The 25,565-nt window shown below is 31.8% G+C and overlaps 1 protein-coding gene and 1 pseudogene across 5 annotated transcripts in view; one reads left to right on the forward strand and one right to left on the reverse strand.

Annotated features, from left to right (window-relative positions):
• FCHO2 (FCH domain only 2) overlaps nucleotides 1-25,565 on the reverse strand; it is a 105,066-nt gene that overhangs the window by 69,420 nt on the left and 10,081 nt on the right. For 2 of the 5 annotated variants that reach the window (XM_023538131.1, XM_023538130.1), the window contains exons 2-7: nucleotides 24,622-24,683; nucleotides 21,941-22,032; nucleotides 12,835-12,909; nucleotides 10,694-10,835; nucleotides 10,146-10,298; nucleotides 1,895-1,999 (exon numbers count right to left, since the gene is read on the reverse strand). In XM_023538131.1, coding sequence (XP_023393899.1) covers nucleotides 1,895-1,999; nucleotides 10,146-10,298; nucleotides 10,694-10,835; nucleotides 12,835-12,909; nucleotides 21,941-21,993 — 528 coding nt within the window. In that variant the 5' untranslated portion in view covers nucleotides 21,994-22,032; nucleotides 24,622-24,683. The other 3 variants (XM_023538129.1, XM_023538132.1, XM_011372725.2) reach the window with 3 other exon arrangements.
• Nucleotides 11,133-11,251, forward strand: LOC111747174 (annotated as a pseudogene).

Below are 25,565 nucleotides of genomic sequence, written 5' to 3' on the forward strand. Positions count from 1 at the left end.
AACACTTCAAACTAACAGTTCTTCACGTAGTCTTTCCCATTCATCTCTATCCATATAGACGTAGAAGCCCAAACTTGGAAGAGATCTCGATCTCCCTTAGAACTACCCCATCCATCCCACCACTGCCATCTCTAAATGCATTCACGTATTTCTCCAAGGCCACCACACTGGCTTTCATCCTTCTCACCTGATTACTACAAGGCCTTCCAAACTGGACTCTTGATTCTCCTTTGGCCTCACTATAATCCGTTCTTCACAAAACTGCCAGAATTATCTTTTAAAATGCAGAACAGATTATGTCACATCCCTGCATACAACCCTCTACTATCTTCCAACTACTCTTAGAAGAAAACCCAAACCCTTACTAATCCTAGTCCTTGCCTAGCTCAAACTCATGTCTTACCATCATTTCTCCTTACTCAGTTTTAGTAAAAATTTTTTATACTTTCTATGACAGCTCTTTCATACCTCCATGCCTTCATAACCATGGTCTCCAATGCCTGGAACTTTCTGGCCCCAGAATGAGTCTCTTGCTCATTCTTCAAGTCTCAGTTTTAAATGTCACTTCTCCAAAAAGGGGTTTCCCAACTCCCTAATCCAAATTAGGTCACCACTATTATTCTATCTCGTGGAAGCCTGTCCTTGTAACAATGTAATAATTTATAACTTTATATTTAGGCATGTATTACATGTATGCCTTCCTCCTCTGTACCGTACACTACACCTAGAGCAGAGAAATATGTTTTATTTACATAGATTTGGTAGACACTCAGCATCTAGCACGGTGCCCACGGCATGGTAAGCAAAGATGGATGCATGTATGCCTGGTTTCTGGGGTGTGAATCCTTCACCACTCCAAGTGAGAAGACTCCTTAAAGTCCAAAAAGTCAGATTCATTAGTCTTTCTTTCATATTTACTGAGCACCTACCATGAGCTGAGAACTGTTTTAAGTGCTGAGGAAAGTAAACATATCGATTCCTGCTCTCTCAGAACTTACATTTTTGTGGAGGAAGACAGACCATAAGAAATACAGGTAAGAGAGCGAGTGTACTTTACCATGTTGTTAGCCTCTCATACAAGATTAAAAATAATGTTCTAAGAAGAGTTTCCTCCATCAGCCTCAGAACCAGAATAAAGGTGACGCAGAACAGCTACAGCTGACCCATGATGAACAAGAAGCATCATGGCAAATAAACTTTTGCTATTGTAAGCCACTGAGATTTAGAGGGTTCTTTGTCACCTCAGCATACCCAGCCTATCCTGACTGATACAATAAATAAAATCCATGGTAAATTAGCTAATGAAAAGTAGCAAAGAAAAAAAACAAACAAGAGGACAAGAGGGTGTGGATGGATGTTTTAGGATTGATTCATAAAAAGCGCCATCTTAAACCTAGGCCTTTAATTAAGGTCCTAAGAACATCAAATCAGATATAATTATCCCACACTTATGGGAGACAGAAATTTTTTTATTGTCTGCCTTCTCTCATTAAAATGGAAGTTCTATGAGAGCAGGGAGTTTTGACTATTTTGTTAACTGCTACACCTTAGCATTGAGTCATTTCCAATTTTCTTCTTAAGCAGAAGTCAATTTTAAAATCCATACATAAAGCTAATAGTCAGCACTGTCTTCATCATCTACCAATGTCCTCATTTTCCCCAACTCACTTTCAATAGCCTCTTCTGATCTATCTGAATAATCCTTTATGATAAGTATTGCATCTTGGTGCTCAATCTCCAAAACAAAATGTATATTTTTAACATAGCACTATTAAAACATTGAGATTATACATTTTAACATTTCTAATACTAAAAAATTATATAATGGAAAAATTATATTTAACCAGTAAACACAAATATTCTGCTTTCAATTTAAAACCTTAAAAATACCAACCTGAGCTGTTTCTGTCATTTTCTGTTCAAAATCAGCTTTTGCTAATGCATATTTTTCCACATAGAGTTTATAGGTATCAGTAGCTTTCTTAGATTTAACAGCTGCCTGTAACAAAACAAAAACATTGTGAACTACACAATGGACTTTTCTCTTTCTTAATATAAAATAATAATTCATTTTAATGGATGAGGCCTATGCTGAGTTCAATATGACATAAATTAACTTTAATATCTTTTCAAGTCCTCCTTAGTAATATTTTTTGTTATAATCACACAATAACACAGAAACTAAATGCTAATTCTTCTTTCCAGCTGACAGAACATGCTTTAAAAAGTTAATACTCTAATTTATAGCCCAGAGTAAGATCATATACCACATTATAAGATAGTTACTAAAAATTCGAAGAACAAAAATATGACAATACCATCAGAATATGCTTGACACTCCTTTCTACACCTGTAAGCCTTCCTCCTCTCCCCACAACATACATATGTTCTACTGAGTGTCTGATTAATGGCTATAAATCTAGCTCAAAAGTTGAGAAATCAGTTTTCCTTGATGTTTCTCAGTTTCCATTATGCTCCAGAAAATCGATAAATTTTTTAATCACTGCTTATTTTTTCAAGATTTCTATTTTTAAAAATTTGTTACTGTGCTATTATAGTTCTGGTTTTATCAAAGTAACTTATTCAATAAAAACAATGTTAAATATCAGGCAATGAAGAATATAAGGATAAATTATATAGGGATCTTTTCAAGAACTTCATAAAAGAAGTATAACATACATAAACAGCTAGAAATTGGTAGAAAGTAACAAAGCCACAGAAGTAAAGAAAGATTCTGTGGAAGACAGACATTCAAGAAAGAGAAAAACTATGTGTAACCTATGAATTGGGGCAGACATATGGCTATCAAGAAACTTGACTATTCTCAAAGGACTGATCAACTTGGACAAAGGAAGTTTTAAGAGGGAGAGGTAGTGAAGTATAATAAGAGTTTAAAGACGATCAAAAAAAAAAGAGAAGGTATAAGATTTCAAGATATAAAGATCTTCATTTTCTTGATGAGGTAAGAGATGATCTGCTAAGAATAAAGAAGAGTAGGGTAGGGTTAGGAGCTTCAGGAGAATGAAAAAAGTTTCAAATCATGGTTATAGAGGATGCAGCAAGTAATAACTAAGGTGAGTAAAAAGGTACTGCTAAGAACCACTAAGGTTTAAGTAAAGCTGAAAAACAGGGAATTTCTGTAGAGCCAATCAGAACCAATATGCAATTATCTCCAGCTATGTTCAGAAATCTAAGAATAAGAATTAGAAACAGAAAATTAGGTTTACCTGGAGGTTTGGGATTGGCAAGAGTGCATATAATCCTATTTTCTAGAAAGGAAACTCCATATTCTCTCTAAAATATAATTGCATATATTAAACATGTATGTTCTATGCTTTCCTGCCTTCTTAAAGAATATAGGATGCCACTTTATCATGTAAAGAAAACTGGTTTTGGAGCCAGAAGAAACAGGATTCAAATTCCATCTTTACCATTTACTACCCCATTTGACCTTGTCTTTGAGCTTGATATAGTTCTCTCATTCCTAAAATGAGAACGATACCACTTATTTTTTTAGAGTTTTGACAGCAATAAAATATAAGTCACATAAAATGCTTGGGACAGTGTCTAGTATATAGTTTAACCTACAAAATAATGGTATCTGTTATTATTATAGTTTCTAAAAAAAATATAATCAGAAACACGTATTATTATATTTTGCTGTTATTATATGTAAGAGTTGTCCCAACCTCTCTATCCCTAAAGTAAGTGGCTAAAGCTTATAATGATTTTCTAGTTTGGACCTATGGATTTTTTTTTTTTTTTAACTCTTTTCCCAGTGTCTGGCCGTTTAACATTATTTTATACTACTGTTACTATACCTTTATCTAACATCCTGGCAAATACATAACAATTAAATAAGTATTTAGAGTTTACAAAGTACCCTCACAGGAAACCCAGATAACCCAGTTTGCTAGAATTTTATAAACAATTTTAATGGCATGGTTATCAGGGTTTCCTTTTGGATTTTTTTATCCCAAGAAACTTCCGTTTCTTCTTCCAGCTACCTAAATTTTCAGTCTACACAAGAGTGATCAACAACCTACAGTCCATGCAGTAATTTGTAATGACATAGCCTAGCAAAATGTGCAGTCCCACTGGTATCTCCTTCTTTGCTTGTTCCTCATCCTAACACCTACTCTTTTTCTCTGCTATTAAGTTCCTCTTTAATAATTTGTGTCAGATACTGATATAGACATGAGTTGTGATCATTACTAGAAATATTTGCAATTGAAAAAAAATTCATAAAAATATAAAATTTCCCCAAAATATAACTATAATGATTGTGTCCATACTTTTAAAAGTAATTTATTTCATGGGATCTTTCCTGTTTTCCTTTCACAAGTTTTCTTTTTACAGGTTCTGCACAAATTAAAATACTTCGCTTTCTAACCTTACCATTATAACTTCTCTTAAATTCTTGTTTGGCACTAGTTAATATGTCTTGGCTCCCCAAAAGAAAAAAATTTCTTGATAGGGATAATATGCATTTAACCATTAATAACCTTCTTAACATCTAGCATGGTACCAGGCAGGCACATAGTAGGAACTAAAACATTTATTTACTTGCACACAAATTACCACTTCATAGTCTACCTAACAATCAAAAAAATACTTGAATAAATCATTTAAAAAGGCAAGAATCTAGTCTATAACCTATATTTAAAATAGACTTAATTTTTTATTATATTAATTAACAGAAAAAATTAAAATAATATTTTGCTCTGATTATTTTTCCAAGTAAACAAATAAGCTGTGTTGTGGACAATGTAATAATGGTTTCTCACTCACAAAGAATTTATAATCTGATAGAAATAAAAGATGACTGACTGAACATTACTCCTTATAGAAGACCTATATATCTCTAGAATATAAAGAAAGTAATCACTTCACAACATTAATCATCACATCTAAAATTATAAGAATTTAAGAGATAGAAGGAAGTTCCCTAAGCATATTCTCCTATTCCTGTACTCAAATATCAAATACTCTCTAGAAATCTAACTATTTTTGGTATTCAAATCTTTACTGAGTCAAGAGGGGTAGAAATATAAATTTTAAAATTTTAAGCTAGCGTATTTTTATAACTTTTTTCTCCTAAAATATTCTCACCATAAATCTTGGTCTAATGTTCAACCTGGCATACAAACTTATTTGTTCATTTTTTCTGACCATAAAAGCATCAACTTCATCATCTCAAAGGTTAAGAGCTAGATCTAACCCAGAACCGTGAATAGATAATCTTTTGGAGCATACTTTCTGATACTAGGAAACTGTAAACTTTCCATTTCTCTTATTTGGAAACATAAAGGGAAAAAAGATACCCTCTATGAGTTCTAACATGTTTTACGTCAGTTGTCACTCTTCCAACACAAACATAATATTCTAGAATCTTAAGAAAATTATATACCAACTTAAAGAAGCATCTTGGAAAACCTGACAAAAGAAGTACTTAGCAATAAAGGATAAAATTGTTTAAAAATTTGTAGACTCACCAGGTGTTTTAAATAATGATAAAAACAAATTTAAACTAAGGTTATCATATAAACAGACACAAAGGCAATTTTAGAAGGTAATTGTAACCAGGAACATCTATAATTTTTTAAAGCAAGAAACATCTCTCATAGGAAACCACCATACAGCAATTCTATATTAAGTCAAAACTTTCTAAATAGTATATATGCTTAGTAATACTATAAATTCTTATAATAAAATTATAGAAACTAAAAGTCCTAGTAGTAACAAACAACCACTTTTGTAAAGTCATTACTAAAAGGGAAGTTGGAGCATTTGTTCTTAAATAAGAAAATTATATTTAAAAGCAATAGCTACATTTCTTCTCATAAATAAAAGACTGGCTTTAACAGATTACCTACTGATAATAAAATAAATCCTACATCTTACTCATTTTATTAGAGTACTATAAATAAATTTACTGATATACTATCAGAAATATTTAAGTGCCTATAATTTTTATAGTAAAATTCTATAAAGCAAATGTAGATATAAAAGTACTTAGTCAATGTCCACAAACATGAGTGCCTTCTAAATGGTGTTTTATAAAAATAAAGCTCTGTGAGGGTGAGAAGCATCCTCATAATAGCCACAAGTATTTATGTTTTCAAGTTTACCAAAGAAGAAATGGTTCAAAGATCTTTGTAGATTTTTTCTTAAATCAATTCATGTTAACAAAAAGCTTATTATAGGCCAAAATAAATTATTTTCTTAGATTTGGATCTGAATATATATAAATCAGAGACTTACCAGCACATCTACTATGACAAGCAAAGATATCACCTCAGAGTAGAATAATCAGGAAAAGAGTACCCTTTCTCTGAGCTGTCCACCCTACTACCGAGCAAGTGAGACAGAGACTAGAGACTATTTCAGCCACCAACTCACAACCTGTAGTAGGACACAACCATATGCTACAGCTTTGCTCCATATATTAATCAAAAATAAATCCTTTAATTTCATTGAAATCATTACCTTATATTAAACCTTTTCTGGTTTATATCAAAAGATTCAGATAATCATTTCTTTAAGTGTAATCTCTAGCTACTATACATTTTTCAAGTGGTCACTACATAAACAAAAGATAATAACAAGCAGCATTTAACCCAGAAGTATTTTAACCCTCTGGAAAGTTTCAACTAATTTAGATAGCCGACTTCTGCATTAATGATATGGACATTATACTAATTTACTGTTAGACATGTATGTTACAATACATACTGTATGTAAATGTTCCTATAGCTCACATTTTAAAAAATAATTTTATTTTGAAATAGTCAACTTTATATTATTTGTTCATATCTTTTTTTTGAAAATATTAATTATTACATAGATGAATGAGGCCCCACTTCCTTCCCAGTCTCATTCCCCTCACTTACTCCCCAGATTAACTCCCATCATGTGGCTTAGTGCTTACTGTCCCTAAAACATATTTACTTATACAGAAATAAAAAGGTTTTGTTTTTTTTTCTTTTGCAGAGAATTAAAAATTATGTAAAAGACAGCAAAATCTACATATTTTTCTGGAACTTTGCTTTTCTTGCTCAACATTATACTTTTTAGATTTACCTATGTTAATTCATGTCATTCTAGCTCACTTTTTTTTTCCTTTTGTAAAAGAAATTCTAGAGCACACAAAAGAAGAGTAATAAACCACATGAACCTGGCTCTAAGATTACCTCCATTCCTCTCCATCCAATATTTTTTTTGCTAGAGTACTGTAAATCCCATATCACTTTACCCTTTTATTTTACCCATTTATTTCAACTACTGAATAGTCTCATTACATAAAACATTCTCCTACTGCTGAACATTAAGGTGGTTTTACGTAAAAATATTTTTTCTCCAATTTGACAACCAACCTATTTATAATTTATATGTATTATGGTTATTGGTATGTTTGGACTTATTTCTTTCAACTTATTTTGATTTTTCTGTCTATCATTCTTTTATTTTGCTCTCTATTTTTCCTCTTATTGATAAATTTTAATATTCTTTTCTTTTTGCTGACTTAGAAGACCTATATTATACTTTTTTAGTAGTTATTTAATGTGCATATTTGGCTACTATTAAATCTAATACATCATTAATGGTAAAGCACAACATTATCTTGTGTACGACTAAAACAGAAAATGCTGTCAAGTAAGCCATGAAATAAGACTTTCTTATCACATTTTTTATTTTATACCTATTTAAAGAGCCTTTTTAAACCTACTTAGAGGTAGATTTTTATTCTATACCACTCCTATGTGATACAGAGTAAGAAAAAAAAGAAAATGAACTGTTTGAGATACTCTTAAATCAAATTCATATTCAGATTTTAACCCTTCACAATTATTTTCTAATTCAGGGATCACTGAGATCTGTTTTTTTCCAATGTAATATTATCCTAAGTGTCATCAAGGGCATTATTACACAGCATTTCTTAAAAGTGTTTCATTATTATCTCCAGATTTTCTTCCAAACACTGGGGCTTACATTTTCTTATCTTACCAAGAGATGTCAACAAAAAGGTTTGTAGATAACATCAAAACTATTCCTTCCTCAATTGGTCTTAAAGTGGTCTGTTAACTAAAAAATCCAAGTATTAACTAAAAAATCCAAGTATTGCAGTTGTCCAATCATGTTACCTGGTATAATTAATTTCACATGGGCAATAAAACTACACCACAAATACCACCTAACAACAGTGATAAGATACCATTAAATGAAGATGCACTGATTTCAGAGATGTGAGGAAAAGAAATACCTGGTAGCTTTTAATAATCTCTCTTTCTCTGGTGTCTAGGTCTGAATTTATCTTAAAATTCTTAATACAAAGAATATACTTTAAACCTGAGGACTCTTGAATTTCTTCAATTCTGATAAATTCTGAGCTGTTAAACTGCAAATACTACTTGCCCACCATTCTCTCCATTTTTCTTGTCTGAAATTCCTATCAGATGAATGTTATAAGCCTTATTTCTCTGTATTATGTTCTGGGTGGGTTGTCTCAGTATTACTTTCAAAATTCTCTTTGACTATATCAAGTCCAAAGACCACCTTCTCCATTCTTTAATTTCATTTCAATAACCCTATTTTTCAGATCCAATAACTATTTTCCTATCTATTAGACCTTGATTCATTAGGTCTTTAGTCTTTAGTTTCTTAATCTTCTTTAATATAAGTTTATATTGGGTCATCTCTTTGAACATCCTTGACACACATATTTTTGTTCCTCTGTAATTCTTATTCCAATTGTTAAATTTATTGGTGTCTTAATATTAGATTTCTCAGGGGTGCTCTAGAATTTTTGTTGTTTGCTCATTTCAAATGGGAGGTTTCTTGGTTTTTTCTCACTCTTTTCTCTCCATCAGTACTGCTGGACAACTCTATAGAATACAGTGTAAATGGTACCTCCTAGAATTGCGTTATGCTCTATCCTTTACGCATACCCATCCCCAGCTACCAGTTTTCAGGTTATTGTTTGCCAGCCCTTCAAGTCCCCAATTTAATATCAGTCTTATAAAGACAGTTTAATTACTTCCCCAGAAAAATAATGGTGATATGGCTCAAACAGTCATAAATTGGTTCCTTCACTCGATTCCCAGTCAGAATGGAATCCCAAAAACCCCAACTTCCAACAAAGCTTTAATTTAGTCCTAGTCAGCAGCCCAAGAGCCCTTCTTCCTACCTACAGCTTTACACAGTAAATGTGGCTCCTTGTGCTTACCTTACGTAGGGAACATTTAGTGCCCTTTACCAAACAAAAGCCAAATTCTGCTTAACTTAGAACTTAAAGTCCAACAAGCCTGCATAATCAATCTCTACATGCCACTCCAGGTTTCTGTTCTATTTCTGGTTCACAGGGATAATATTCTTTTTGGATCCTATTATTTTGTTTTCTTTTTATATTTTATTCATAATTGCTGTCAGGAATGGAGGGTTTTTTTAAATTGTGAACTTACTATGCCCCATCTCCCCACCCCGCCACTTATCACCCCCAAATTCCATCAATTGTTTTAATCTTTCCATATTCTCTTCTAGTTTTTGCCCTGTATGTATACCTTTGTAATTATTTTAACTGTAATATGGTTACAATTTGGTTTTCCTTTTTTACTGGATATTTCAAATACTTAACATAGCTTTCAAAATTATCACTCCCTATGGCTCATTCCTAATAGAAACTATACCACATCAAACAATTGAATGGTTGGGGGGAAACATGAGTGGGGGAAAGGGTTGTGGTTTACCACAATACTATAAAAGTGTGCTGAATGTCAACAATAAATCACCCACAATATATATTTAAAGCTTATCTTCAAGTATCTATGCCTTTCTAAATATACCAAGTCTTACTTCAAAAATGTTTTTACCTCATTGTTGAATCTTATTGTTGAAGCAGTATCTCATTGATTATCTTATAAAAATATCCTATGTGTCACTGACATAAAGAAATCATTCCTTTTTATGTGTCTGCTAATCTATTTACCATACATTTTGCAAATCTTGTTTCACTCAGGTAAATCACTAACAGAGGCACAGTGTCTTATCTTTAGTATGAGATCATTCTTGAATGTCTGAAAATTAAATGCAGTCATACACGTGACAGTGCTTTGAAACCACAGAGGTATTATTTTTATTATAATTACCTTTTCTATTTCTCTTTGTGTAGCTCCTTCCTTTTTCAAACGTTCCTGTTCTACACACTTGGCATTGTAATTTTCCTTGGATTTCTGGAGGGCCTGAGTTATGCTCTGAATGGTTTGAACAGCTTCCAGAGTTCCTGCAACTTCTTCTTTAGTCTGTTTGGTATGAAATAATTCATCAAAAATGATCAAACTGTAAAGCACTCAATATGTGACCAATCAACCCTTTAGAAAGAAAAAACTGATATCCATGCTAAGCAAAATAAGTCAAACAAAAAAGTAGAGAACCACGATTTCACTCATATGTGGGATTAAAACTGAAAGCAACAAAGAAACAAAAACTCATATACACAGACAATATAGTGGTTACAGAGGAAAAGTGGGGGGAGATACAAAAGGATAAAGGGGGTCAAATGGTGACAGAAGGAGATCTGACTGGGTGATTAACACAATGCAATATACAGATGATGTATTATAGAACTGTACACTTGAAAACCTACAATTTTATTAACTAATGTCACCCCAATAAATTTAGTTTAAAAAATTGATACCTTTTTATGAGATTTTACTTGTTCTTCTCCATATTTCTGAACTTCCTTGATTAATTCTTGTAATTTTCTAACAAGATCCAAATGACAATTAGCTAATTTCTCTGTAGATGTTTTGAACACATCCCACACTGGCGCAAATGTTCTAAGGAAAAGAAAACATGGGAGTAATTTATTAAGAGAAAAAAAAAGTTTAAGGCTCCAAAATAGAACTAATGGAAATAAAAATGTTATAGTCAGCAATTTTAATCAGGCAAAAGATTAAATTAAAATATATCACAAATTAAATGACAGACTGGCCTTAATTTTTTAATCCTTGGTTGATTTTTAAAATATTTTTGGACCTCGGGTATATAGAAATGGGTTAACTACTTATCACATGTCTGGCCAATGGTTAATTTAAACTAATTTGGTCAGTACAGAATTTTAAATCTTTATGACTGTCTACAGCCATGTCACCCTGAACAAACCCGATTCCGTCTGATCTTGGAAGCTAAGCAGAGTCAGGCCTGGTTAGTACTTGGATGGGAGACCACCTAGGAAGACCAGGTGCTGTAAGCGTAAAAAATAAAAAAGAAGGATTGTAAGCTGACAAGGTCCTTGCAATCTATGAGGTCAACCAAGGGTTGCCTCACCTAAAAAAATTAAATAAAATAAAAATATAAAAATAAAAATAAAAATAAAATAAAAATCTTTATGATTTTAAGAGATGACATTAACACAAAAAAAATCACTTATTCTTTGAGAAGTACACATTCCAAAGACAGAAATATTGTCAGTAACTTTATTATCAGAAAACACAGTTTAAGTCAATCCATGTTTTTTCTATCTACTACCTGGTAACTAAAAATAGGTTAGAACTTTCTATATTAAAACCACAGTCAACTGGTTAAAGCTAGCTTCTGTTATTCTACTTTCTTTTACTGTGGTAAATAAAAAAGAAAGTACATTTTAAAAGAGCACGTCTAAATGGAGGCTCTAGAAACAGGAGGCTACCAGAAAAGTGAGGAGAGAGATGGAAAAAAGAAGGAAGAATGAAGTTGTTTTGAAGGAATGGAGGAAGAATTAAAGGAGAACTGGGAGGAAAACAAAACAAAAAACAAACATGGCCATCAACCACCAGTCCCCACTCTCCTCGAAAAGGTGGCAGAACTCCCCATCTTTCCCAACCAGTATATATGCTGCAGAAGGCCCTCTTAGCTGTGGCTGACAGGACTTACATAATGGACAGTGTCACTACCTAGTGGATGAAACTGAGAGTCCAGTTCCTTTTTACCCAGGCTGCAAAGTAGGAAGACTTTTTTATTTAAAAACACTCAATGACATTAGAGAATATTGTCATAAAATAGTTAACCAGTTTTTTGGATCACAGAATCATATGTGAATCTGATAACTGATAGAGACCCTCTTCATCAGAAATATGAATACCTACACAAAATTTTATCTAAAATTTCAGAGGATTCACAGACTCATGAGAAACCCAGATACAGAGGACTCTTTCATTGAATAGCATTATAAAAATCTTCATAAATGTTGGACTAATTATTTTCACACCTGAGCTAAAATATAACTTTTTCCCAAATTTTAGATAAACAGAGTAAGTATTCCTTCTAGAGTTGTTATGGTTCAAATTATACAATTATTCTTCCCAGAGTTGTTACAGGTATGAGAACATCTCATTTTAAATATATTATTATTAATATTCATTTTTCAAAAGATACATTTCTTCAACACAAATTTTTAAAAGGAATATTTAATGATGATCTATAAAATCATGACTTTTTAATGTATTTTAGTCATTTTAATAGTTTAAGTTTTTAAAGATCATTGTTCAACAGAATTTCAGTAAACTTACAGAAAACTAGAATAACATGCATAACATACAACATTTATAAAATCAAAATTATACTACTGAATGACTAGTTTATAAAGGGGAAAAGTAAGTTTCATTTATTTTGACTGCATTAAGTGATTCAGCAAGTTCAACTATATTTTCAATTAAGTCAAGAATATATTCATATATACATCTTAAATAATTACATATCATATTTATAAACAATTATATCCTCAATGAAACATAATATTCTGAAGAACTCTGCCTAGATCAACACTGAAAAAAGAGTTCTCCAAAGAAATTAACTTACCCAAGTTGAGAATAATTGCTTGCGGATTTTGCTAGTTTTGTCATAGACCTGGAGTACGCTTCTTCTATAGTAGCTCTGTTAAATCAAATTTTCATATTATAATATCTCTTGGTTAATGACCAAACACAGCAAAGTTATCAAAATACAATTAAAACTGTAAAAACAAAAAGATAACTCAAATTATATGTTAGAAATAAGTAAGTATGTGGTCTTAATGCCTTTTGCACACATCTACTTAAAAAACTAGTCTGATGTAGAACTAAAATAATTTGTATCACCAAAAAAACATAAATGAAGTCACTACTCTTTTTACCTTTAGTACCTATGGTTATTTAAACAGGAAATACAAAAGTGCTGCATCTTGTAGTATTCTCTCTCTGTAAACTGACTGTGTGAAAGTCATTTGTTTTTAATACCTACTTGGTGTACGTAATATAGTTTTATTATGCTTCCACATTGTGATTTCATTATTACGTACATTTAATAGAATAAGAGATTGATGATAATCATTTGCACAAAACTAAATATGAATTATTAGCAAGTCTAAAGTCCTGAACTTCATGGTTTAATCTATTATGTGATTAGATCTAAAATACTAACGAGTATTTCACACTAGAATAATGTGTTTTATATAACTAGCTGATAGAATTTTAGGCTTAATAAAAACAAAACATCAACCAAAGACATTAAATATAGGATAAAAAAAAATTTTTCCACAGACAACATAACCTACATATACAAAACATGAGGCTGTCTTGGCCTTCGTAACACTGCATAATTTAAGTTCTACCTTATCTCTCCATAAACACCCTGTTCCTTCTTAGTCTGTGCTACTCTTAACAGTGGAACAGTCTATAACCACCAGTGCCTTTCCATTTACTTTGATAGGTTCAACTTTCTATCTCCACCACTCTTCTATCAAACCATCTGTTTAATATCTAAAAACAAGTACAATTCTACTTAGATATCTTAATCACCTCAAACTCAAATGATCTAAACTAAGCTTATCTCCGAACTCTTTCCCAGCCCCATTCAGCTCTCTAACAGTATCTGCCTCTCACTGCTGGCGTTGTGACTTTTTCCTGCTCCTTTAAACTTTGTCTTCTTAATATACTACATTACAAAGGCAGTATTTTAATAATTTTTTTAAAAAGTTAATACAAAAAGTAATATTAATATCTCAATGGAGAAGTTTAACAGCTAGAAAAAAAGTGGTTCAATTTCTAGTAATAATGAATCGATATAAAAACTTCCCAATGAGGAAAACTAGAAAAAATATGGGGGAACATGGCAGTGTGACTAAAAGGCATCAGAGAACTAAACAGGCAGTTAAGAATCCGTAGGCTAAAATCCGATCCGAGAGAGGAATATCCAGAGAAGTGAGTCAGATACATAGGGCAGCTTTTCCCTTGGGGGCATCTAGAAGAGGCAGCTAAGGTTGAGAAGTGAAGCAGAGCTTTCCAGAACCTCACAGGATAAGGAAAACCAAATGATAGATTTAGACTTGCCAATGGTGGGAAGCATGGGAAATCTCATGACCCTTAAGTTGAGATTCTAAGAGTAAGAATGAACCATAAGTAGGCAAGCTCTCAAAGGGTCTACAATCCATATCTTTTCAAACTCTGATACTGGATCCTATATGGATGCCTCATACGAATTCATAAAACTACCAGGCACATAAGGAAACAAAATAAGATAAACAAAAAACAACAGGAACAAATTAGCAATGTTCCAAAAGCTGAGGTTGTAAAACTTAGACCTTAGGAGTTTATTTATTATGTTCAAGGAGAAAGTAGATTAAACCAAGAATTTCAGTAGAGAACTAGATATTATTTTTAAAAAGTAGAGGAAAGCACGGCAAATGTGTAAAAAACACAAACTGTTTATATGAAAAACAAAACAAAAATTAATATCTCAATGGATGAGGTTTAACAGTAGATTCAGTATACTTTAGTGAGAATAAACTAGAAGACAGGTGAGAAGAATCTCCTGGAATAAAGCCAAGAGAGAAAAAAGAATGTAAAACAGAAAAAGAAATAAAGGACAAAGCAAAAAAAAAAAAAAAAGTCTAACATATGTTGTAAAGAGAGAAAGAATGGGTCAGAAGTATTATTTGCTGAGATAATAATGAAGTTTTTTCCAAATAACAAAAGATATCAAACCACAGATCCAAGTGGCCCAACTAATCTTAATAAGATAAATAAAAAAGATATCTATACCTAGTAACACCATAGTCAAACTGTTAAAACTCAAAGACGAAAAAGTAAAATGCAAAACTATAAAACTCTTAGAAGATACTACAAGAGAAAACCTAGAACCTTGGGTATAGTGATGTCTTTTTAAATATAATACCAAGACACAATCTGTGAAGAAAAGCTGGACTTCACTAAAATTTAAACTTCTGGTCTGTGAAAGATAATGTCAAGAAGATGAGAAGACAAGTCACAGACCCGGAGAAACTATCTGCAAAGACACACCCAATATAAAAGAACTCTTAAAATTCAACAGTAACAAACAACTTGATTAAAAAATGGGCCAAAGACCGTAACAGACACCTCTCCCAAGAAGATACACAGACAGCAAATAGGCATAATGAAAAGATGTACGACGTCACATGTCCTAAGGAAAATGTAATTAAAAACAGATACCATTATATAACTATTAGAATGGCCAAAGTCTGGAACACTGACTGTTGTAGTTATGTTTTTCTAAAAGCCCTTACTTTCTAAATACACATCTGAAATGCTAATGGATGAAATGTATTGTTTCTGAGTCTGAAATCTGCTTCATAAACAATTCAGTAGTAATGGCATGGAATAGATGGAACATGAGTTGATAACTGGCCATGATTTGATAACTGTTGAACCTTGGTGGCTACAACATGAAAGTATAACAAGTTCATAACTTTTGTATAAGTTTTATAAGTGTGAAATTGTCTATAATAAAAATTTTTAAATAAGATAAAAATATGATCAGACTGACAAAACTTGAGAATTCATCACCAGCAAGTCCACATTAAAGAGAATATTAAAAAGATGTTTTTAAAACAGAAGAAAAAATGATCCAGGACAAAGTATTGGGAAAAAAGAAAATAATTTTAATAAATAGAAATAATGACTAAGAATATAGAAGATAAAATTCATAACAATCTGACAACAAATAAAGCTAGATTAGATATGAGAATATATTTAAGTTATCATTAATTTTGTTAGATTATTATTAAAGTCTTTAGCTGCTAAAGATACATACATAAGTATTATGTACATAATAATTTGATACCAGGGAATTGCTTTAAACGAGACTGGCAAAATACTAATTGTTGAAACTGTACTATAGTTTGTTACTGAGTGGTTTATAATATATTCTCTACTTTTTGACAAAGTTTGAAATTTTCCATAATAAAAAAGTAAAGAAATACAAAACAAAAATGGCATATAAGTGTGTATTTCCACAACAAAGTTTTTAAAAATGAATAACTTAATTTTCATAGTAAAAAGTTACACACACACACACACACACACACACACACACACACACACAAATGGCATATAAGTCAGGTGGTGATAGTGCTAAAAGCTTCTTGCATTTTCAGGAAGAGGATAACAGTACCAATTATTATTAGAAATTAATAGGTCAAGGAAGTATGTTATAACCTATAGAATAACAACTAGAAGAACAGCAGAGAAAGGTATGACTTCTAAGCTAACAGAAAACAGAATTTTTAAAAAATAGGCCAAAAGGCAAGAAAGTGGAGGGAAAAAGTTTAAAACAAATAGGATAAATAGAAAACAAACGCAAACAGTATAGAGGTTGGCAAATTACAGTACCATCAACCAAATCTAGCCCATTTGCTTGTTTTCATAAATAAAGTTTTATTAAAACGCAGCCATGTTCATCTGTTTATGTATTGACTATAGCTGCTTTTGTACCAAAACAGCAGAAATGAATAGCTGCAGCAGAGACTGGATGGCACACAAAGTCTAGACTTCTACAAAAAAAAAGTCTGACAACCTCTAAGAAAATATATTTGAAACCAAATATATCTCTAATTACACTTAATGTAATTAACTAAATATTCCAATCAAAAGATAAAGATTGACAAAATGGCTTTAAAAATAAGAAAGAAACATACCTAAACCCCAAGGACACAGCAAAGAAAAGAAAAAATAAATATACCAGGCAAATACCAAAAGCAAACTGATGACATTGCAGTAACAACAATGTAGACCCCGAGGCAAAAACACTGCAAAAGATATAAAAGTACACTCCATAATGATAAAAATTTCAGTTCACCTGAAGATGTAATAGTTCCAAATTTACATCTACCTACTAATATGCCTCTTATAAAGCAAAAAATGACAGAACTATATGGATTAACAGACAAAAATCACAAATCAAAATGGAAAATTTGCAATACAACTCTCTCAGGAACTAATAAAATAAGCAAGATTAAAAAAAACAGTAAAGATATATTAGAAATGAACAATTTACCATAATGAGTATATACACAACCTTATATCCAACAAATATAGTCTTTTTAGGTACATACAGATATTTGCCAAAATTGACTCTATCCTAGTCTATAAACCAAAAGTTAACAGATTTCAAAACACTGAAATGAGAGTATGTTCTCTAACAAATTAAGCATGTAATCAACATCAAAAATACGCCTTTAAAAATCAACACATTTGGAAATTAAGAAATATACTTCTAAATAACCCAGGAGGCAAGAAAGCACAATGACACAAAATATATTAAAACTCAAATAATAAAAATCTTATTTCTCAAAATGAGTAGGGAGCAACAAAAGCAATGCTTGACAGACATTTATAGACTTAAATGAATATATTGGAAGAAAAAGGGGGTTGAAAATCATTAAGTTAAGAATCCATCTCAAAAGTTAGAAAAAGAACAGCAACTAGAACACAAAATCAAAGGAAATAAGGAACAGAAGTTAATAAAACAGAAAATAAAATACACAAAAAGAGAGGATCAACAAATCCAATAGTTGCTTGTTTATAAAAACTATTAAAATCAACAAATGCTAAATGAGACTAATCATGTAAAAGAGAAGGCACAAAAACCGTCAGGAATGAAAAGTGGGACATCAGTACAGATACTGAAGACATTCAAAAAAATGTTCATAAGAGGATATGAAGAATAACTTTTTTGCCAATAAATTTGAAAATTTAGATGAAATGGAAAAATTCCTTGAAAATACAACTTACCAAATTCACAGAAGAACCGGAATAGCTGAACACACTTCTAACTATTAAAGAAATTAAACATGATTTTTAAAACCTTCCCTCAAAGATATTCCAAGCACAGATGGCTTTACCAGCATATTCTGAGAAAAACATAAGAAACTATAATACATAATTTTTCCAGAGAATACAAAAATAGGATATACTCCCTATAAGGTCAAAAAACATTGATACCAAAACCTAACAAGGACATTTAGAGAAAAGCCAATCTCACTCACACAAGTATACATGCAAAAATCCTAAATAAAATAGCAGCAAATTGATCCAACATTTTATAAAAATACCATCTCTACCAAGCTGAGTTTATAACAGGAATAGAAGTTAAACATTCAAAGTTTAATGTAATTCAGATTAACAAGGGAGGAAAAAAGAAAGAAAAGGAAAAAATATATCATCTCAAAAATGCAGGAAAAGTATTTGACGAAATTCAATATCCATACATGATGTTTTTAAAAAAATTTTTAAAAAAAGAAATAAAAAAGAAAAAAATAATAAAAAATAAGAGAGGAAAACAAAAAAAAAAACAGCAAAAAGAAAAAGATTTTAAAAAAAGAAAAGAGGGAAAAAAGAAAGATAAAATAACTTTATCAAAATAGTATTTAAAAGAATTCCTTAATCTGATTAGTAAGGAAAAAAAACTAGAATAAACATGTCCTATTTAAGAGTGAAATGAGACTGGAAACAAGATAAGAATGCCTGTTATCACCATTAGCATTACATTGGAGATATTAGTCAGTACAATAATTCAAGAAAAAGAAATAAAAGGAAAAGGGTTAGAAAGGAAAGGATAAAACTATCATTTGCATAAGCTGTCTACATAGAAAATCCAAAAGAATCTACACACAAATTATCAGAATAAGCAAGAACTGCCAGGCTGCTGCTGGGCACAGACAATATATAAAAATCAAGGGAATTTATATAAATTTGTAACACATAACTGACAAAGTGCTTTTACCCAGAATAAAGAATTTCTTCACTTTAATTTTTAAAAGGGGAGAAAAAAACAGAAAAATAGGAAAGAGATGAACAGGTACTTCGTAAAAGAGAAAATGTAAATGGCCAACTTCACTATTCATCAGGGAAATACACATTAAAACCACAATAAGATATTACTACTTATCAGAACGACTCAAATTAAAAGACTGCCAATGCCAAGTGTAGATGAGGACATGGAGCAATTGGAACTCTCAAACAAGGCTGCTGGTGGTATAAACTGGTTCCACCACCTTGGAAAACTTTGGCATTATCTACTACAGCGTACGCACACTCTATGATCTGGCAATTCTACTCCAGGGTATATACATGTATACTAAGACACATGTGCAAGAATATTCAAAGCAATATTACCTGTAATATCAAAATTGTTGATACATGCAACATGAATCAATCTCAAAATTATATTGAGTGAAAGTAACAGACAACGAAGTACATCCTGCACAATTCAATTTAGATAAAATTCCAGAAAATGCAAACTGACCTAAGTGTCAGAAGCAAGTAAGTTGTTTAAAAAAAAAGGAAATGAGTGGATGCTTAGAGATGGGGTGGAGGGATGCTCACTGTCTTGATTGTAGTGTTGGTTTCATGAGTGTATATATGTCAAAATGTATCAAATTATATACTTTAAATATGTACAGTATATGTCAGTTATACCTCAATAAAGCTATTGAAGGGAGGAAGGGAGGAAAAAAGGAAGGAGGGCAAGAAGAAAGTCTGAATGACTGACTTAGGAAGTCATTTAATCTTTTTGGGCTCTGATTTTTTTATCTGTAAAATGGAACTTAGTGTTTTGATAGTTAAATGAGATAACGTATGCAAAATTCTTAGTGCATAGCATATATGTAAGTGTCTATCCTTTCTTCCTTTCTTTCTCATTCACTCCTTCAAGAAATCTGAGTATTTAATTGTGCCAGATTCTGTGCTAGGTGCTGGGCTACAACAGAATATTGTACAATGTTCCCATTTAGGGGAACACAGAAAGAAATAACCAAATGAATAATTACAAAATTTTATAAATACTACAAATTGATATATGATGTTGAGAGAGATTATAATAGGTGTTTCTGACCTAGTCAGAGAGATTAGGAAAAGCATTTCTGGAAAAGTGACCACATTGCTGAGCACTAAAGGATAAACAGGCATTAACTAAATGAAGACAGGAATAAGCATGTACAAAGACTGGATTAGAAGAAGCCTGTCAATAATATGACCAATGTCTCTGGAGAGGAAAAAATAAGGAGTCTGGTGTGCCTAAAGCTTGAAAAGTAGTTTTAGGTCAGACCATGCAGACCTATCTTAAGAGCAATGGGAAGCCTCTGAAATGATTAACCAAGAGAGGTAACAAACTGACTTGTAGTTTATAAAAAGCACTCCAATTACAGCGCAGAAAATAAACAGCAGGAATACAAGAATGAAAGTAGGTAGACCCGTTAAGAGCTGTTATTGCTGCATTTCAAGCAACAATAATGGATTGGATTAGGATAACATCTTGGATTACGATAGTGAAGTTAGAGATTCATTATACCCAAAAATCTTTACTGAGGGCCTACTAAAGGAGCAAGCACTATCCCAAGTGCAAGAAATAGAGCAATAAGCAAAAAAGACAAAAAAAAAAAAAAAAAAAATCCTTGCTCTTCTGAGGTTTAAATTCTAGTGGGGAAAGACAAGATGAATTAGTAAAATCTCGCATATATCAGATGGTTATTAAGTGTTATGAAATAAAGTAGGAAAGGGGGAGTGGAAGAAGGGGCTGTCTTACTGCTCACAGAATCATAAAGGGGCTAGAGTCTAGGCAAAGAGGGGATGGCCCAGGAGTCCTGGACTTACGGTGACAAGGCTAAAGGCATGACAACTGCCTTGATGGTTTCATGGTAGAAATTTATAGTAGTGATGTAAGTGTTGGGGAAGAAGGCTGCCTAGGGGACATGCCAGAGACGCAGAGTTCTGGGGCCTCTCCTTTACTCCTGCCAATGATGATGTAGAAGCCGGTGAGGGAAAGCTTTATCCATAGTACTTAAAGCTTTTGGACTCCCTCTTAACTCCAGTAGAGAGGTGGAAGCTGTCAAAGGATTGGTGTTACATGAAACAGTTTGTTCTCCAATTTCTACCAGTCAGTAAGCTCCATGAGGGCAGAAGTTGTATCTTTGCCACTATATTCCCAAAATCCAGACAAGTGCCTGGCACACAGCACAATGTGATATATATTGAAAGAATAAATAAATGAAGCATTATATCTAAAGGCAAAATATCTCTATATTATCAAGGTAAAGATTTTAAATGTGTCCATATAAAAATTACCAAATGGTGCTAGCCACAGAGCAGCTTTAATCAAATCAAATTATACTGATTTTTAATCATTTTTAAGTTGACTACTATATTCTAAGAATCTTAAAATCACATTTTGTAAATTTGCAGAACTTAAAAATATATGCTTAAAACTTTTTAAAAATAAGTTATAATACATAATTAAACTACAAGTTCAAGAAAACAGTCTTTTCAAATTATTTTAGTATGTTTCAATGACATGTTTATTTAAAGAAATGGTAATATTTTATCCTATAAAGTTCCTCAATTTTTCTATCATACCATCTTGCTAGCACATTCAATGAAAAATATGTAGATTATATTTTCAAGCAGTGATACGCAAACCAGCTTAACAATGCCACTTGAAGTCACTATTTAGCTCTCAGTGTGTAAATAACCACTACTTTAAAGTATAATTATAGTATACTTTTAACAACTGTATTTGATTACTTTAATTCAAATCCAACCAAAATTTTCTCAATTATTTATATTCTAAAATTTAACCTATAATGAATTGTTAAATGACTTTAAAAAGTACATACCTTTCTCTTACAAAATCTGCTAGTTCTTTTGTCGATATCTGTCCATGTTTCATATTATGGTAAAGGACATCAAAGCCACTATTTTTTTCTCCCTACAATTTAAAAAGATTTTTAGTTTAACAAAAGAGAGAGAGATCAAAATGACTTAAGAATAACACTGCTAATATGCAATTCTGATGCTCAGGTGAGCTGTCTTTCCTTGACTTAACCATTGTTAATCGTACAACTTTATATCAAAGGAACACTATAAGGTTTCATAAAGTTTACAATTTATTATATATACACATATACATAATCGTATTCTCTATAATCACTTCTAAGGGTATATCAGTGAAACTAAGTCTGAAGTTTTAAGGAATTATACACAGCATAATTTAGAAGATAAACACGGACCTCTTTAAAGACATTATCAAATCTCCATTGAATTCCTTTAACATGCATTAAGGGATTTCTGATTATTTGACTCAAAGTCTGTGCTTTAAATCTTGAATTCTGAGTCAAGACAGCATATTACTAATCATATAAGCATTGAATACCACAAAATACTTTATAATTGCTACTATAAGTCTTCGGTAAACTTAAAACAACTTGAGAAGTGAGAAAGTAGATAAAATTTTAACAAAAGAGCAGTAACAGTCTATTGGCTAGTCTTCAACTAATAGGAAATTAACATAACCAAACCACTACACAATCCTACAAAACTTTTACTGTTGTTTAATCCAATAAATAATAAATTAGTAAGTCATAGCAAAAAGATGATTAGAAATATCAATGTTACAGGTGAAATAAATCAAGCTCGACAACTCTTCCCAATTAGTAGTTTTTACTTTTCTTCAGTGAAAATAAAATAATAAACAATTGAATATGTTTACTGGAAATCAAAAAGCAATGGTGTAACCAAGTGTTACACAATCTGAAACCTAATTTTTTGTTTGCCGAAAACAGGTAACATAGGAACTTCCAGTTATGTTAAAGTCATCTTTAATAAACCTCTCACCTAATATACCAAGTAACTAGTTTGTCATACAACACAACAAATTAAAATGTCATATTTGTAAGGAGATAATATAAATAATATCCTTAGCATTTTGCACATAAATTTCCACTTATCAAGAATATAACATAAAACTATAGCCCTTTATGAATTCGAACATATCCACTTGGCTTTTACAATTTTTCAAGATAAAAAAGAAATTTATTACCTAACTTTGGTTTTTTACTTTCCCTCAGTTTTTCATGCAAATTTATTCCAGTCAAATTAAGAATATTCTTTAAGGTAACCATTATCACTAGTCTACAGCAAGCAAAAATAACATCATCATGCAGAGATCAGTAAATAAAATTACAGACAAAATAATGAAGGGACGCATTGTCTCATTGTTACAGTACTATAAACATTGTAAGCAATCAAGAAAAGGTTAAATTATATTCAGAAATCTGAGTCCTTTTTAAGAAGTCCTTGAAAAGTAAGCTCTTTAGGACGGTCACATATCTCAACAGCATATTAATTAAAATTCCCAATAGAGGGAATCAGATTTATTAATTTGTTTACTATGCAATATATAACATCAATATAGTAACCATAATACCTTAGGAAACAGTACTAGCTACTCCATCCCTCAGGTCTTCACACTGAAAGAAAAACTCACCCAAATAAGGATGTGATGCAGAAGAAGCCAACCTCAAAGGGCACTGATGACTAAACATAAACACCCTGCACGATTACAAATCCATTTGTCATTCCTTCCTATTTGGGGATCCATTCATTTACTGAAGTCAAAAAAAATGCAATGAGTCTACTCTAGGCACAATTCTTTTAATAATTTCACAAACCTAATAACACATATTTATTGATCAAAAAATATTTCAAATGACTGATCAAAAAAAACTTTAGGGTCAAGGTGTCTAACAAAGAACCCAGGTTTTACCGTCATCTTTCAAAAATTTACTTTATAGCCTTGATAAGATGACAATGTATTAATATACACGTATTTCAGATATATGCTAAAAAATACAGTATAGCGGTCTCCAATCTTTTTGGCACCGGGGAACAGAGCTCCTATGAGACTCTAATGCCTGATGATCTGAGGTGGAGCTGAGGCAGTGATGCTAGCGCTGTGGCTGCAAATACAGATGAAATTTTGCTTGTTTGTCCCCCGCTCACCTCCTGCTGTGCCATCTGGGCCCAGAGGTTGGGGACTCCTGCAGTAAGAGACAGAACACTGGAGCTCAGGTCTAGATCTATTTCGCTTCAGTGTCTTCACCTGCACAAAACACTGGAAATTATGGGGAAATGGGGAAGAGAGACCATTCCGGAAACTGACATCATAACTGTTATTCTGCCACCATTTAAGATTATCCATTTTTTTTTAACCGAAAGTACCCCCATGCAGGTTCTATAACTTTTATAGTGGTCCCCAACATTTTTAGTAGACGGTTCTAATTCAAAGAAAAGTGAAATAACGAGTATTCCTGAACTGCATATCCATTTATCACAAAAGATTTTGAAGTGAATATATTCCTGTTATTTTCAACACAAAAATGTTTTGCCTTAACATTCTGATAACTCAGGCAAGCAGAACTTGCTTTTCTTTGGCCAACACAAGAACTTACAAATAACTTGATAGTAGATATTTATTATTGAATAAAATTACAACTAAAGATTAAAGATGTCTTCTGGCCTTCAATATTTCAAACTGTAAATATTCATGCCCTTTGTTCCAGAAATTCCACTCTTAAAAATCTGTATCACAAAAACACACAAAAATAAATGAGGAAGAATAGTCACTGCAGTAGTTTATAACAACAGAAAATCAGAAACAATTCACAAACACCCATTTTACCTTAAATAAAATGACAGTATATCCTACAATGGAAGTGTTTTTTAAAAGACTATGGTATAAAACATTTTTGCAGATTTCTAAATATTACTTTTAAACATCTGCCCAGATATACCATCGGTGGGGAAAAAGCAAGATGCAATTATTCTTAATAGCTAAAAATAACCTAATGTTGGAAACAATCTAAATGTCCACCAACTGGTAAGTGGATACACAAAATGAGGTATATCTTCATTTTGAGGTGTATAAAATGGAATATAACTTAGCAATAAAAAGGAACAAACACTGACACATGCTACTTTATGAACCTCATAAACATTTTATTAAGTAAAAGACGCCAGATGCAAAAGACCACATATTGTATGATTATATGAAATGTCCAGAATAGGAAAAACTATAGAGAAAGAAAGTAAATTACTAGCTGCCTAGAACTGAGGGTGGAAAAGAACATTAACTGTATATGAGCAGGAGGGACTAATTATTGGGAGGATAAAAATGTCCTAAAACTGATTTATGGTGATGGTTGCAATACTCGGTAAAGTTACTAAAAATTAATAAATTGTACACTTAACATGGGTAGATTTTATGATATATATAAAATATGCTTCAGTGGGTTGTTTTAAAAAAAGGAAGAAGGAAGAGAGACATTAGAAGTCCCTGTCTCTCTTGGATAGTAGTTTTGCTTGGTTTTGTCTTAATAAAGTGGTTCTTGCTATCTCAATTTCTGAAAGTTGGTATTTTCCTAGTAAGAGCAATATATTTTTAATTTTTAATTTTGAAATAAA

The sequence above is a fragment of the Pteropus vampyrus genome, unplaced genomic scaffold (assembly GCF_000151845.1).
Source record: "Pteropus vampyrus isolate Shadow unplaced genomic scaffold, Pvam_2.0 Scaffold213, whole genome shotgun sequence".
Classification (NCBI taxonomy): Eukaryota; Metazoa; Chordata; class Mammalia; order Chiroptera; family Pteropodidae; genus Pteropus; species Pteropus vampyrus.